The sequence below is a fragment of the Hippichthys cyanospilos genome, chromosome 20, assembly GCF_059441005.1.
Source record: "Hippichthys cyanospilos isolate Australia breed blue-spotted pipefish chromosome 20, RoL_Hcya_1.0, whole genome shotgun sequence".
NCBI lineage: Eukaryota > Metazoa > Chordata > Actinopteri > Syngnathiformes > Syngnathidae > Hippichthys > Hippichthys cyanospilos.
In genome coordinates, this window is record NC_142388.1 from 3,105,000 (window position 1) to 3,120,391 (window position 15,392).

At 41.7% G+C, this 15,392-nt stretch overlaps 1 protein-coding gene across 1 annotated transcript; it reads left to right on the forward strand.

Moving 5' to 3' along the window:
* The first annotated feature begins 3,573 nt into the window (after positions 1 to 3,573).
* Positions 3,574 to 15,166, forward strand: LOC148406962 (E3 ubiquitin-protein ligase pellino homolog 2). The gene is made up of 7 exons (XM_088403661.1): positions 3,574 to 3,971; positions 8,984 to 9,113; positions 9,228 to 9,329; positions 10,289 to 10,486; positions 10,570 to 10,755; positions 10,924 to 11,129; positions 11,607 to 15,166. Exons 1-7 carry the CDS (start codon positions 3,889 to 3,891, stop codon positions 11,992 to 11,994), a joined length of 1,293 nt encoding a protein of 430 aa, XP_088259787.1. The 5' UTR covers positions 3,574 to 3,888; the 3' UTR covers positions 11,995 to 15,166.
* Positions 15,167 to 15,392: the final 226 nt, after the last annotated feature.

The following is a 15,392-nucleotide window of genomic DNA, read 5'->3' on the forward strand; positions in this document are numbered from 1 at the left end:
TCTTGTTGTAATATTCAGCCTTAAGTGTAGCAAGGCCACACAAACACACTTACTCAAAAAAAAAAAAAAAACTATGTGTGTGTGTGTGTGTTAGTGAGTAGCTACTACAACAAAACATTTTCACCACTTATTCATGTTGTGTGTGTGTGCATGCGATTAGTTTTCCCCTGTAGGGAGCCAATAATTACCACAGAAGCCTGTTTTGTTGTGCCTCAGGAGGAATATGCTGAGCCATCATTGGTACTGGCACACACACACACGCACATACACACACGGCCACAAAACTGATGACATTTGATTATATTATTCTTCTATCAAAAAAAAAAAATCCACTCATTTTCCACTCTGCATTGCCAGTCTCCTTCGGAGCTCAATAAGAGATACCTTTTCTTTGTTGGCGCTCATCTCCATGGCAACCGTGACAAAGACTCAGCAGCAGATGGCTGCGTCACGTTCAAGTCGCCTCGTCTACATTCAGAAAGACCACCGCCGTTTTTTTCCCTATTAGTTACGTTAAAAAATACATAGTGCCACCAAAATGACAATATGAAATTTCAGTTGCATAGTATGCCCAAGTCTTCATTACGGGTAAACACCGATACCACTTGCCAAGAATCGGTATCTGGTTGATATAGGCCTTATTGTGAGTTACTGATATTCAACAGGAATGCAGATACCAGTTGCTGATACTTAAGGCGAAACAAATCTGAATAAAAACGACTCAATGTAAAAGTTAAGTATTTATTCTGGTATCCTGGTAAAAGTAGTATCAAACATCTCTAATGATTGACATTGTTTGTGTTCAGATTTTAATAATGTTAAAAGCATCCAAATTGTAGGACTTCAGTGATGAATGAAAACAATGTGTTATGTGCAGCTCGAACCTCTTCACTGTGACCTCACTGAGGCCAAAAATTCTCCTTTGGTGACATAATTGATGTCAGAAAAGTTGAGTCACTGGCACGGCGACACAAAGTGCTCTCATTGTGCGCATAAATAATGCAGTTCAGCTGGTGGAGGTTGAACACGGCCTTCCTTCCTTTCGTTTGCGAAAAAAAGGATCTGGGTACGCCGACAGAAAAGAGGAGTACTAGCGTAGGAGGGTGTGACCTTAATCCCACAGTGAGTATGTAAAGGCGCATCTGGTCCTGCCAGTTTCTAGCAGCCGGATTTCACAATTTCAAAGCACACACTTGAGCACGAAACCCAGTGAGCTGACTGCAGCCATGGGTTGTTGCTCACTTTGAACTTACGGGTGTGTCCGTCGATGGGTGGGTTTGCGCTGTGGATTAAGTCAGCGTGTGGCGTCAACGCATTAAGAATCACCAAAAAGTCTCTGGAGTTGCTTTTTACAAGACTTGCCTGTTCGTGGTTAAGCTTACATTCTCGCGGGTATTTACACAGTTAAATGTATGTCACTACGACAATGTTTAACATGTCTTGTCAATATCTAAACCACATAAACTTGAACAAATGTACTCTTTAACCACTTCTCTTGGGTATGTGCATAGCAGTGTTAGCGGTTAGCATGCTTTCTGACAATCCCGGTTGTCTTTTATGCGGCTTCCACTGTCCAAAAGCGTGCATGTTAAATTCATTCAAGAATCTGTCCATATATCAGGGGTGTCAATCTCATTTTAGCCTTCGAGGAAAAAGGCCCAATTAATAAACTTTAAAAACAATTAGTGTCCGTTATATGTCGAGTTTTGCTATGCACACAGGCCTGGTCCCAATTTCCAGTGAATAGCTGCGATCAAATGTAAATATCCTGAAGCGCTGGGTGCTAAATGCTCAGCTGATAATAAAGTACATTTAAAAAGAAATATAACACAGATTATTTATAAGAGAACATGTTCCATACTTGAATATTTGGCCCTTGCCCATTGTGAATCTCGTTGGTGCGATTGAAGGAATTTACCTGTGCTGAGCAGTAGCACGATGAACCTCGATGCTAATGTGAACACTAGTGTCCTGCTCCATTTTCTGTCATCCAAGCGATCAGCGGCTAGCATCAGCGACTCAGTTGAATGCGACTCAATGTGATTGTGTTAACCCATAATCTTCTGTGTAGCTCTTAGTTTGACTCATTTAGCCATTGAAACAATTCTATTAAAAAACACACACACATATATATGTATATATATTTATATATACACGTCACACTTATTCCATCTTCATTTCACATTCCATGATATTCATTGCCTGTGTTCTTTCTCAAAGACCAGCCACTTGTATGCCCCGTTACAGGCCTTGCATCACCGCAACGCCGCATTGTCGTGCATGTTTCAAGTCAGCACATGTTAAACCACACATCCAGAAGAGGCTAGATGAAGCCTGTCACATACCTGCATACAGTATATGGTTTGAATTACAGTACTGACATCCAAATTATGTCCACAATGACCTGATACTTAGTGTTTTTACTCATCAAGTGTGATTCATCAAATGGGGTTTTAGATTAAGAATTCTTTTTCACAATTCAAAGGAGTCATTAACGTTTGGGTTTTTGTAATTCCGACCCAGTGTAAAATGAAACAACCAAGTAAATGGGGTGCTTGTAATTGGGGATGTGTTCATGCAAGGTGTTGCAAGACTTTTGATTTTGTTTTTAGAACTGTATCAGCTTTACCTCAAAAATACCACAAAGGATAGTGCAGAACTGTAACATTCAGAAAAGGCATTCAAAGAGAAACACAAATTGTTGAAACCCCACTGTTACATCACAATGGAATTTAACTGCGCAAGGGCTTTATCACAGGTGTATTTTTGGAATTCCAAAAAATTCAGTTGGTCATTTAATGAAATCATTTATGGGTTTGTATGCACCCCTGTGACCCAACATGTGCAAACATGCAAAACTAGTCACATATACAAAATATATCCCCTATAAATACTAAAAGTTCGACGTGTGAATTGGTAAATGTCTACGGTTGTCTAATTAAATGAAGTGCATTGCCCCCTTGCGGCGACTCTATTAAATTACTGTGCATAAGCATTTGCCTTAGACCTTAAACAAGCACGTATGTTGGTGCATTTCAGGGAGCATAAGCTAGGAAATAAAAAGAGCTCCAAAAAAGAGACTGTGGTTGACAGTTTTGCAGAAGAAATAGCTCCCAACTCCCTTATCAATTCCAGACAGAAGGTGTCTTGTGTGGGGCATGTTGGTGACCCACACCCTCGCCATACAACCTCCAAATATTCACATGCCGTTAGAGTAAGTATTACGATTTTCTTAAGAATGGCGAAATCCATCTCTTTTTTTTTTCCAGCAAAGAAACATAGTAGTTGTAAAATGCCTCATTTTAATGACCAAGCGTCTCACACGTCAACGATTCTCAGTTTAAAGGGGGGAGATGGTCTTGTTTAGTTATTTTATATGGCCAAAAACACCGCATGATGTACAGTTTTAAAAAATAAACTTTGTTTTATAACGTTATAAATACACGTAAAAAATGTGTATTTTTGCTGCCCTTCACACTAATCGCTAATCTATCGAGGTATGTTTGGAAGTCACCCCTGCCACTAATGGTATGCCCCACTCCCACTGTTAGCCGTTGTTGTCTCCCCTCTTGCTTTGCTAGTGAACGGATTTCTATACAAGCTAGCGACACACTTGATTTAATTTGAAAGCCTCGAAAAGATGCTCCTCCGACGGACAAAAACTGTCCAACACACGGCAACAAGTCCGGGGAAACTTTATCCAACTGTGTCTCAACTTGACTAAACAGACAACCCCCCGACGGTTTTCAACGCGACACTTTCGAGGGGGGTGTTAGCATTGTTTAATCTTTCCGTAGTATTCCCGCTGAGGACGACTCGTTTCTATTTTCTCTCATTTATTCTTGAAAATTTTATTTTAATCCTTTTTCCTGGAGCAAGCCATCGCCGATGAATTCGCCGAAAAAGGACGGAGATGATGACGATGTGCCCGTTAAAGACTCGATAAAATACGGAGAACTGGTCATTTTGGGGTAAGTAGTAAAAAAAAAAAAACGCTTGTAATTGAGGATTGCTCTATCATCATGACGCCTCGGAAACACGTTTTTTCGTATAAATGTTTATATTTTTCATGCAGCGTAAGAGATATTTCGTTTTTGTTGTCCAGCTGATGCAGCCAGACTAGTCGATTTGTGTTAATTAAAAAAAAAAAAAAAACTAACTTTGAAGCATATGGATTTTCTTGTATGTACGTGGTGCGTTTGTGTGTCATCGTGAAAAAACACCTCCTTGACTATTTGACATCGAACTGCAACGGGAGACACTTTTTCATCAATGGTTGTAGATTTACAGAGGGAGACAGAGATGGAGGGGGCTGAATCCCGATGATGTCATCCTATGCTGGATCTTTTATGGTTCCAAGTAGGGACCGTCTGAAAAATGTATGACCATGTGGATGCTTTTAATCGTTTAGTCTTTTTATTTTTCAGCTGTGTGTCGTTAGATTCTAACTGGGATAATTGTGAAGTAGTCTTGAGGGGGGGGGGGAAGTCCCTCTTCGTTCCTGGCTTCCACAGAATCTGCTGGAAGTTTGATTGCTGCACATGCTCGCATCCCGGCCAGTTTCGCGCAGACGTCTGTCCCTCTTGGCCCGCACAGTTTCCTGTCTGTGCCAAAGATAACTGACCTAATGGCCTATCGTTTCCCCTCACCCCTTTCCTGCTCACAGGCGGAACATCTGAATACAGATGAGTCGCCTTCCACGACGCCTGTCTTTCTATACTCCGCCAAACCGGTTAGATTTGCTAACTTATTTTTCAATTCGATGAAAAATGATTTTTGCTTCAGTATATAGATGTGTAAAGAATCATCACACTACTTCAGTCTGCTTTGCAAGACAAAATAACAAACAACAGTTTTATCACATAGTCATATCACAGGAAACAGCAGTACCAAAATACGTGAAAATGTTTGCACAAACGAAAAAGATGAATGTTTCTCAGTATGTTAATGATAAACAACATATGAAATGAAACAGTAAATTGGGCAACACATGGAACGTTTGCCAGGTTGTTAATCTGTGAGCATATTTGCAGCAATATAAATCACAATCCCAGATCCGTGATGTTCAAACCCCATTTATTAGCAACTGCATGAAACGTTACACTACATTTGTGTGGCTTTTTTTTAACTATGCCTAACTTTGCTAGAGGAGTAGTATATCAAATTTGCACGCTTTACAACACACCCTACCAAAATGCATGCATGCGATGCAAAGCTCCCCTTCTCTGCTCTCAGAATCCATTGGAATTACGTTGTTTTGTTTCCTGTCTGCAAAGACGTGCACATATCTTGAAACATTTAAAAGAAATGCCAATTTTAGGACATTTTAAATAGATTGTAGTAAACGAGAATCACGATTCTGATATAAATTGATTTTTTTTTTTTCGGTACACTCCTTATACAGAGCCATGCAAATACAGTGCAGCTCAGCCTAAAATGTAGATGTGTAGCGCCATTCACAAACAGGAGAAAGCCATCGTGCTTCAGAAAAGCGAAGTAATGCTTGAGAACAAGATTAAATGCTGGATAAATGAAAGTATGAAACAAAATGACAAGTCAGCTTTGTAAGCAATTACAGTCAACTGTTTTGCTACTGAGTTGGGCTCAATATGGTATATTTACATTGTAAACTATTAATGTGGGCAATTATAAACATTGTGTTGTGATACTGTTTTCCCAGCAGGGCTCGGGCTTGCTCCCGCGTGAATAGTCGGACCTTACTCTATAGTGCGGCTGAGCCTCTGGCTAACAAACGTCATAACTAGCGATATGCTTTTCGCGGTACATCAAATCTGTTCATGTGTTTGAAGTGGCATCAGGCCAACTTGATTAACAGAATAGCATGAAAAGGTTTAGTGCTGCAGATATGGTATGTAAACATCAGTAAATAGGCAAAAATACTTGTTTATCCTCATAAATCATTAAGCTATTCGTATGACCGATGTATTTTGTTTGGCAAGCCATCAAACCGCATACAGTGAAATAAAATAACGCAATCATTGCTACAGATTGAGCAGCTGGGATTGAGGTGAGCCACTGTTCGGTCTTACTTGCCCAGACCCCATTCATTATTTAAGGCGCAATTAAGACACAAAGCTTTGAAAAATTGCCAGTGAGGGAGAGTTAACAATATTATTGCTGAAATTGTACTTGGCGTTCCCTCATGAAAAAAAGCTCTGTGTCCTGGGAGCTCATATCTCTGTTGAATATTCTAAACTGGTTCTCACACGAACTTTATGAAACGTCACCAAACAGGATCTGATTACTGGCTTAACCTCAAAAAAATTCTTAAGCATTTCTCCTAGCAATAGAATATGGGGCGGCTCGGTGACACAGTGTTTAGTACGTCCGCCTCACAGTTCACGGACGGACGTGGCAGATATTTTCCAGGGTCAGCAGAATTTGTTATAAAGTTTATTAAAACTCAAATAGTTCTCAGAAGTTAACAATTTTAAATGCATTTATTATGAGCCACCAGCTTAATTGAGAAATGTCGATATTGGCCTATAGGCCAAATATTGGCGCCGGTAGATTCAAGTATTTCGGTCTATCCCTAAAATTTGCCATAGAGTGTGATTAAAAACATAAAAATTCAAAAGTTGCAATAAAACATTCTTCATGTTTTTGACCACAGTAACTATTAGAACTTTGTTACGACCGACTTCAAAAATCTTTTAAGGGTTATGTCCGTAAAGCACCCCAGAATATTCTTGATGAAACTGGCCAACTTCACTCTCCCCTGCTAATTGTGTGTTTTCATCCACTTGCGCGTGTCAGAATGCAGGAGGCAATCCAGAAGATGTCCAATGGGTCACACGATGGCTCCCTTTCTCTTTCTGTCGCATCTCTTCTGTGTTCTGACCTTGCATCTGTCAGCTTCGATGATGTCACGCGAGCCGCCGCGCGGTCGATGCCAGTCTCCATTCAGGCCGGGCGAGTCGCCTGCCAGCGCTCGTTATCATACTTAGCCCGGACACCACGCAGTTCGTCACGGCTTTTACGATTGTGCTTTGTCTCTCTTACGCCTTCTTATCTGAACTCGGAGAGTGTCTGTGGTAAAAGCTGATGCGGGGTCCAGAGGCAGTGAATATTTCATGCTGGGCTTTACAATGTTTGTGCACCCAGGACACAAATGGCCATTCACGTCATACACAGCCCTGCTTCATCTCTCGGCTTTTTATTTACTGTATTTCCCCTTTCCATCATCTGTCTTTTGCTTTTTACTTATTGCATTTATGTGCTAGCCAGTCTCTCCCTGTTTTTTGTTTCTGCAAACTCTTTTCTCCTCTGTGGCACTTGGCAATCAATATTTCTGATTCATTTAAACTGTTTCTTATTTTTTCTTCCCCTCTTCTGCAAAATTGAAGACAGACTAGAAGACAGTATTCTATTGCAACGTGACAAGTAGCCGCCGTCGTTTTGCAATATCCCCCAAAACATGTACACTTCAAATGCTTCTACCTTATAACAAAATATGATGTCTACACTGCTTTTCTCACCAATTATATTCATTGAAGCAGTCAACATGAGAATTATGCTAATTTTGACCCAACGTCATCTCGGAATTTTGGCCTACACCCAAAAATTGGGTAAATATTTCTCACTAAAACTTGTCTGCCAATCAGAGATGATTCCCTGAGTAAAAGACAAAATGGAAGAACTAAGGAGAATGTTGAGAAATACAGGAAAGATATCAATTTACTCTAGTGTTTTTTTCCAACTTCATTTTCAATAGCAATATCACACAAAAACATCCCTCAAAAACAGACTTTCAAAATCATTTCAAAGTTGCACTCTTGTTGAAATAGCCTTTCCAAACACATTGCATTTCGAGAGACTTTCGTTTCTTAAAAATCTTGGCACATTTTACACTCCCCAGCGCACCCGGCAATTTGGTGACAGGAAGTAATAAAGTGATAGTAAAATGCCATTGGTGTTGTGGATAAAAACAACAAAAAAAAAGCGGTGGTTCATCTAGTTTTACAATGGTAAGAGAGTACTTAAAAAATTATATTATTTATACACCCTTTCTTGCCTTTGGAAATAATTGCTTGCAAAGGACGCCTGTAGTGGAGTTGTTAATGCACGACTAATTATTAACGGTCTAAAAGCAGCATGCTGCCTTCTGCCTGAACTGAAAGCGTGAAAATTGTTTTAATTGGCTTTGGAAAGAAAATGAGGGCAATGTGTGTATTGTACCACCATTGTGAGGTATTTATTTTATTACCTGAAATCATTCCATGATGAAGTTTGTATTGAATTTGAGTAAAGAGGAACATTGAATCTCTAGCTGTTATTGAGCAACTTTAATGACTTCTCACATCCTGTAATTATCTCATAAATGTCAAGACTAGTTCAGTAGCTATTAAAAAAGATTTCTGCTTGCTTTGGCCGGCGTACACAAACTCCCTTTTTCGTCAGTGGATAAAATCTGACATTTCGGAAAGTCCCGTAGAGGGCAAAGTTGCCGAACTTTGTGGGAACCATGACACTGGCTTCCCGAACGCCTCTTATCAGCGACATGCGTACTTCCTCTGGCGTTTCGTGTCACGAGAACAAAAAAGCAGCGGCCTCAGCTGGTGTAACAACATGGATGTCAAAATACGATTTTTACCGCCACGTGACGTCCGCCTTGTGTTTGTCGTCTTTGTGCCGCTTTGAGTCAGGACGTGAATTCTCATTGAAGGCTGAGCTCCAATAGATGTTTTTGATTTTGTTCAAAAGCACTTGCGGCCGAGCTTTTTTTAGCCACTGCGTTCGATATCTCTTCATCTTTGTAGCACCGGTTTCTGCCTAGTCGCTGTAGCTGGCACAATGACGGAATAAAAATGATTAAATGAAGCAACTGCGGATACGATATGTGTGCGTATTAAGGATGTCCATTTAGTTGAATGTGGACTGCAGGCGTGTAAAACGTGATGTCCTCACTAACTGTTAGTCTTAGTAATGCAACCCATCTTTTTTTCTTTGGCCTCATCAACAGGTACAATGGCTCGCTTCCCAGCGGCGACCGGGGGCGCCGAAAGAGCCGCTTCGCTCTGTACCGACGCGCCAAGGCCAACGGCGTCAAGCCCAGCGCCGTGCACATCCTCAACTCGCCGCAGGACAGCAAGGTGCGTATCGCAACTGCAGCAAACTGGACCAAGCCGGCGTTGAAAGTAATTATCTCCGCAGTGGAGTTAATGAGCCAAACGAAGGCTAACGCCTGCCACTCGCTTGGTTTGCAGGCTGTGCACAGCAGGGGGCAGCACAGCATCTCCTTCACGCTGTCCCGCAACCAGACAGTGGTGGTGGAGTATTGCCATGACAACAACACTGACATGTTCCAGGTAAGGTGCCCACGGTAGGCTGTTATGTCAGTGTTCTTTGTCAAGAATGAATGCTTATGCGTCTTAGCGTCCTGAGATACAGCCTATTCATTTGTGTCCACTGCAGTGCACATCTGTTTTTGGTCTATATGTTTTGACTCATTGGAGATACTCTTAAAGTAAAGTCCTAGTGTGCTCAGTAAAGGACATCCTGGCTTTTTTAATGAGGCCTCATGTGTTTGGGTGGGATGCAATTAACTTTTCCCTCTTGCTGAGACAAAAAGGAAACAACAGTGGACGCAAATGAAGAGGATGGGTCTCAGGTGGTTGCTCTGTTAGAGCTGAATGATTAAACGCGTTCATTTAATTTAGGCTCAATGTTAAAATCAAGTGAAGGTAGTTTACAAGACACCGTTGATGTTGCTTAGTTAGCGTTTTTAAGCACTCTTTTGACTTAAAAAAAAAAAACACAGTGTGGATCCTTACACGGGCCAGTGTGAGCCATGCAGTTAAACGGCTCATTTAATCATATTACACTGAAGAACACTTTACATCATAGGTCTCAAACTTCAGGCCTCAAGGGCCGCAATCTTGCTTGTTTTCGATGTTTCTGTCTTAAACACATCTGATTCAAATTATTAGCTCATCACCAAGCTCTGCAGGAGCTTGAAAATCATCTTAATCATCAGAATCAGGTTTAAGAGAGAGCAGCATCGAAAACGTGCAGGACTACGGCCCTCGAGGATTGGAGTTTGAGACATATGCTTTACATGATCATTTGTTTTAAGGATCATGTCTTTTTACCTTTTGACAAAAGACACCTGTTTCTTTTTTTAATTGATATCTCACAAGTCTTGTAAGGGCCAGATAACCGCAACATTTTGAATGTCATTATTTGCCTTTTTCTAAGCGGAAATCTAATTAAATAAATTTCAATAAAAAATTGTATATTAAGTTGTTTTTTTTTTCCACTTTTGCAGATTGGACGCTCCACTGAGAGTCCAATCGACTTTGTTGTGACGGACACCTCTGGGGGTGCAAAGGAGGGCGAAGACCCCTCCATAGCCCCAAGCACCATCTCACGTTTTGCCTGCCGCGTGGTCTGTGAGCGCCACCCACCGTATACGGCGCGCATCTACGCCGCCGGTTTTGACTCCTCCAAAAATATCTTCTTAGGGGTGCGTCAAACCTTTTTGCCCAGAATTTGAATTTGCTGGCTCAATGGGAGGTAGTGTAAATAAATGCACAAATGCCTCCGTAGGAGAAGGCGACCAAGTGGAAGAACCCAGACGGCCACATGGACGGCCTGACCACCAACGGCGTGTTGGTCATGCACCCAGAGGGCTTCCCAGAGGACCCCAAGCAGGGTTTGTGGCGGGAGATCTCTGTCTGCGGTGATGTCTACGCCCTGCGTGAGACTCGTTCGGGGCCCAGCCGAGGCAAACTCGTGAGTCATCCATGTCTGAATTTGGTTACGTGTTAAAAAAAAGTAACTTGGCCGAATATTTTCTTATAACGCTTAATAACACAATATAAAGATGTTAAATTAGAACACATGCGCCCAGTGCTAATTCACTTCTTTAAATGCATGTCTACTGTATGTCGCCCTCTACAGGCGGAAGGCGAGAGTAGCGCCCTACGTGACGGTTCCTTGGTAGATCTCTGCGGTGCCACCCTGCTGTGGCGCACTGGCGAGGGCCTGATGCGCGCTCCCACACTGCGCCACCTGGAGGCGCTTCGGCAGGAGCTGAATGCATCACGACCGCAGTGTCCGGTGGGCCTCAGCACGCTAGTCTTTCCCAGCCTGCCACGCAGCCACAGGTACAACCCACACACAGTGACTAATTACCTTCGCCAAGAAAATGATATGCCACTCACAGCTTGAGTTAGATGTATGACTAAAAATGGCAGTGCCTAGTTTAAGTCGTGGGGAAAAGTTCAGATAACGAGTTGAATTAACTAATGGTCAAATGTACCCCCAATTTAAATATTTTTTCAGCCAAGTACTCCTTAAAACAGTGCAAAGCCTTTTAGATCACAGTTTAGCAATAAGTTGCTTCACGTTGCATTCTCTTAGTCCTTAATTTGAAAAGAAAAATGTACTGTTCCTTTATGGCATGGAAAAGCATTAAATTAGATTTTATATCGACAGAAACTTTTCAAATGTCTCTGTATGTGAAGTGCCTTCACATACGCCATTTGATAACCGCTGGAATAAACCAGAAAACTTGCATTGGGACAAACTAGCAGTCTCCTAGTGTATTTGAAAGTTTGTAAAAGATGCGCCACACATTTCAGCCTTGAAGAACGTCAGCCCTGGGTCTACCTCACCTGCGGCCATGTCCACGGGCGCCACGACTGGGGCCAGAGGTCCGAGGCGGGCGAGGAGGAGCCCTTAGAAGGCGAGGGCTCCACCACGCGGCGGGAATGTCCGCTGTGCCGCAGCGTGGGCCCCTACGTGCCCCTGTGGCTGGGCTGCGAGCCGGCCGTTTACGTGGACGCCGGCGCCCCCACGTATGCATTTGTGCCATGTGGCCACGTGTGCTCTGAGAGGACAACCAGGTACTGGGCGGACACCCCGCTGCCTCATGGGACGCATGCCTTCAGGCCCGTGTGCCCCTTCTGCTCAACCGCCCTCAGCACCCCCGGGTGGACGAGGCTCATCTTCCAGGGTCCCATCGACTAGCATCGACACAAAGCTCTGGTCCCCCCCCCCCCCCCCTTTTTTTTTTTTTTATTTAACAGTATGCAGCTCCTTCCCTTCTTTCTCCTTCAGGGCTTGATGATGGATTGGGGATCTGGACTTTAGGCAACTAGATGCAATGTGACAGAGCGATCAATACGCTCATTGATTACCTCCAAAGTCTCTGCAATTTAGAGTCGTCTGGTTTTCATTTCACAAAGATAAAATGTTTAACAAGTCAGATTTTATGGTCTATGTAGCACTATAGCAGGGAAACTAGACCTCCATGTTCACATGATGAATTTTAGTGCGTAACCTTGTGTGGAATGAAAGCCAGCAGACATTGTTTTGGATCAGGCTTGCATTCGAGGGTGTGTTTTTTCTATGGCGGTATTGTAAACTGTGTTTTAGACGAGTGTTCAAATTTCAGTGGTTTTGTCATTACAGTATTTGTAAGTTCTTAATTGATAACAAACTACATTTTGAAAAATCCCCAGAAAATCGGACTTTTTCAACAGTCTTATCATTTTATCGAGAAAAATGCAAAATCACATATCCTATCACTCAGCGTCAACCACTCCTGCCCCTCAAATTTCCATTCTACATTTCCGATAGATTAGCAAAGTTGTGCGCCGTTTGCAGTCTTGAAAAACTCACCTGAGGTTGTAAAACACGGACTCCCTGTATATACTGGGACCAGATCTCAAACCCATCATCAACCTGATCGAGTATAAACAAGGGCTTGGACTTTCAACAAACTAGGTAAGATCCACACACATACACACACACACACATCCTGAAGCAATAACACCACTCGCTCTTGTATAAGCTAAGATCTCATGCTAGGTTTTAGCCAAGCGCTAGAACTAGCAGCGATCGCCTCAAACATGGCTGTAGCCTTTTTTTCCCCCCCGGTTTTTCTTAACCTTTCCGATTCAGAGGTTAACCAAAGGTGTGTTTCACTGCTCTGTTTGTCTCAGATGTTTTGCCTGTCATCAGTTCATCCTTCAAGGCCTGGTTAAGACTGCACCAGTCTTAGTGTGCATGGCAAAGCTAACTACAGTATTCATACTCCTGAGTTGGAGGTACACTTCAAGAATGGACCATTGAAGTTTCACCCTACACAGGTGAGAGGCGAAGTGTCGTTCAAGACAAACAGAGCAGTCCAGTTAACATTGATTCAATGCCTTGAGCCAGGAAAATATTTGTAATTTGCTTGTAAATTTAGCTAAGAAAAACAGATATCACCGAAAGTAATTAAGTGGGCCGCTGGCTCCAGAACGAGGGAGTAACCCAGTGTCCCTTATCTAACACAGTATGTTCCATGCGGGCACTCTCTCATACATATATCCCTTACCAAAAAATTCCAACAGAAATATACTAATACACCAACACACTTTTGGCTTCTCGGCTAATACTAACACAGGGTTCCTTTTTCAAATACATGCGTGCTTCGGCGTATCCAAAGGTTTGACCTCGCTTAACCTCAAAAAAGAAAAAAAAATACAAAACCTTCTTTATTTTCCCCTCTTCAATTGTGTGCTTGTGCGTGTGTCAAAGAAAAGTTATTTTGTTAGGAAATGTGGTTCAGTGTTTGAGGAAAAAAAAAAAAGATCTATCTATATACACATAATATTTTTGTATCAGATTTAGTTGTTAATCTCGGTGAAAGTTCAACGTGTGTCCGGGATGTGTTAGACGTACGTAGAAGAGCCCGTGAGTGTGAAAATGTTGCCAACACTGTGTCTCACACTCTTAACACACTTACACAGTTAAAGAATACACACGTTGACACAGTGTTGCCTGGACATTGAATGTAGCCGACCATACAGGCTATCTGTTAATTAGCCTCCCTGGTGCTCTTATTGAATGGTCTATATTGTGATACTATTTTTGTAAGTGAATATGACAGTGTAGCGCCCCCCCCCCCCCTCCCCCCGCCCCAAGCTTGAATATAATAGCCTCATGTAAGAAAGAATGGTTACACTTGCGTGTGCGTCTCGCTTGCATGTACACACACACACACACACAGACACACACCGTACGTACGCTGCACTCAAGATGCGTTCCCGTCCTCCCTGACGCTTTTCAAATTCACGCTGAGTGTTTGATGACTAAGATGTCTTCCGGGTCTTCGGCTTTTTCAATGTGCAGAAATAGAAGGAATAAAAAAATCCGCATACTTGACCAATGTCACACTTTGTACTGTAACGCTACGAATATTTTCAGCCAACTGCTGCAGCATAAGAAAAATTCAGCCCGTATTTGTTTATTTGTCATTCATCCATCCATCTTAACCACGACACAAAATCTTCATCAGTTACAATTGCATTCTTCATTTTAAAAAATGCATTGCTCGAAACAAAGCAGCGGCACCTTGATCCATAATCAGTCGACAAATATTTTTGGAAACCAAGCTGATAGGCAAACGGAAAGTGGAAACCGACCTGTGGCTGTTTTGGTCCAAAATACACAATATTTAAGGCAATTTTTTACAGAAAATTTGGATCGGACTCCAAATTTCTGTGAGATTTCAACGATCAAGGTACCATTGCACATTCCATAATTTTAGCGCTTTTTAATTTGAATGTTTTCAATGGTTATTGTCGCTCAGGATTTAGTGTGGCGCACAGTGATTTCACTTTAACATGACAGCATTTATCTGCTAGTTTAGACAGTATACACGGTTACACGTGATCAGCTATTTACGGGTTTTAACAAAAAAAAAAAAAGAATAAAACTTTGCACAAACCTGCCAAAAGATAAAACATCATATACAGTGTTGGCATGTGAATGGATGAACTGTTGCAGCACCTGTTTTTTTTCTTTTTCTTTGTTTTTTTTAGATATTTTTATTTACATTTAGATGTTTATTCTCAATTTCAGTCCATTTTAACATGTAGCCCTTCCCAGAAGCAGAAACAGTATTTTTACTTTTAATATTGTAATTGTTTAGTACTTCTAATTTCTTGTATTATTTGACCTTCATTTCAAGACTCCCATGTGTATTATTAAACCGTGAAACCGCCTCCTTTTTTATTATGCATTTTTAAAGAAATTACAAAACATGTACATTTCATTTTTTTGTTTTCCTCCTGTTACAATCGTATTCCTCTGTAACCGAATGGTGCACAGACAATCGCTATACACATGTCAATAAACCTGATCAAAAGTGCCACTTTGTTTTTGTGTGGAAAGTTAGTGTGTATACGGCTATGTTCACGTCGGGATAGAAAAAAAAAATCCCAACCAGTTTGCCAGCAGATGGCGCTCTTTCACCAATTTTCACGATTATGGATCAGGACTTTCTGCAAGTTGCATCACCGCCTAGTTAGACTTCTCTCTCTCTCTCTCTCTCTCTCTCTCTATATATATATATATATATATATATATATATATAT

What these genes read in the sequence shown, in the direction of transcription:
- LOC148406962 (XM_088403661.1), top strand. Translation starts at nt 3,889, where the DNA reads ATGAATTCGCCGAAAAAGGACGGAGATGATGACGATGTGCCCGTTAAA. An exon ending in ACTCGCCGCAGGACAGCAAG is followed by an intron (nt 9,114 to 9,227) that starts GTGCGTATCGCA and finishes CTTGGTTTGCAG; the next exon opens with GCTGTGCACAGCAGGGGGCA. An exon ending in GGCCCAGCCGAGGCAAACTC is followed by an intron (nt 10,756 to 10,923) that starts GTGAGTCATCCA and finishes CGCCCTCTACAG; the next exon opens with GCGGAAGGCGAGAGTAGCGC.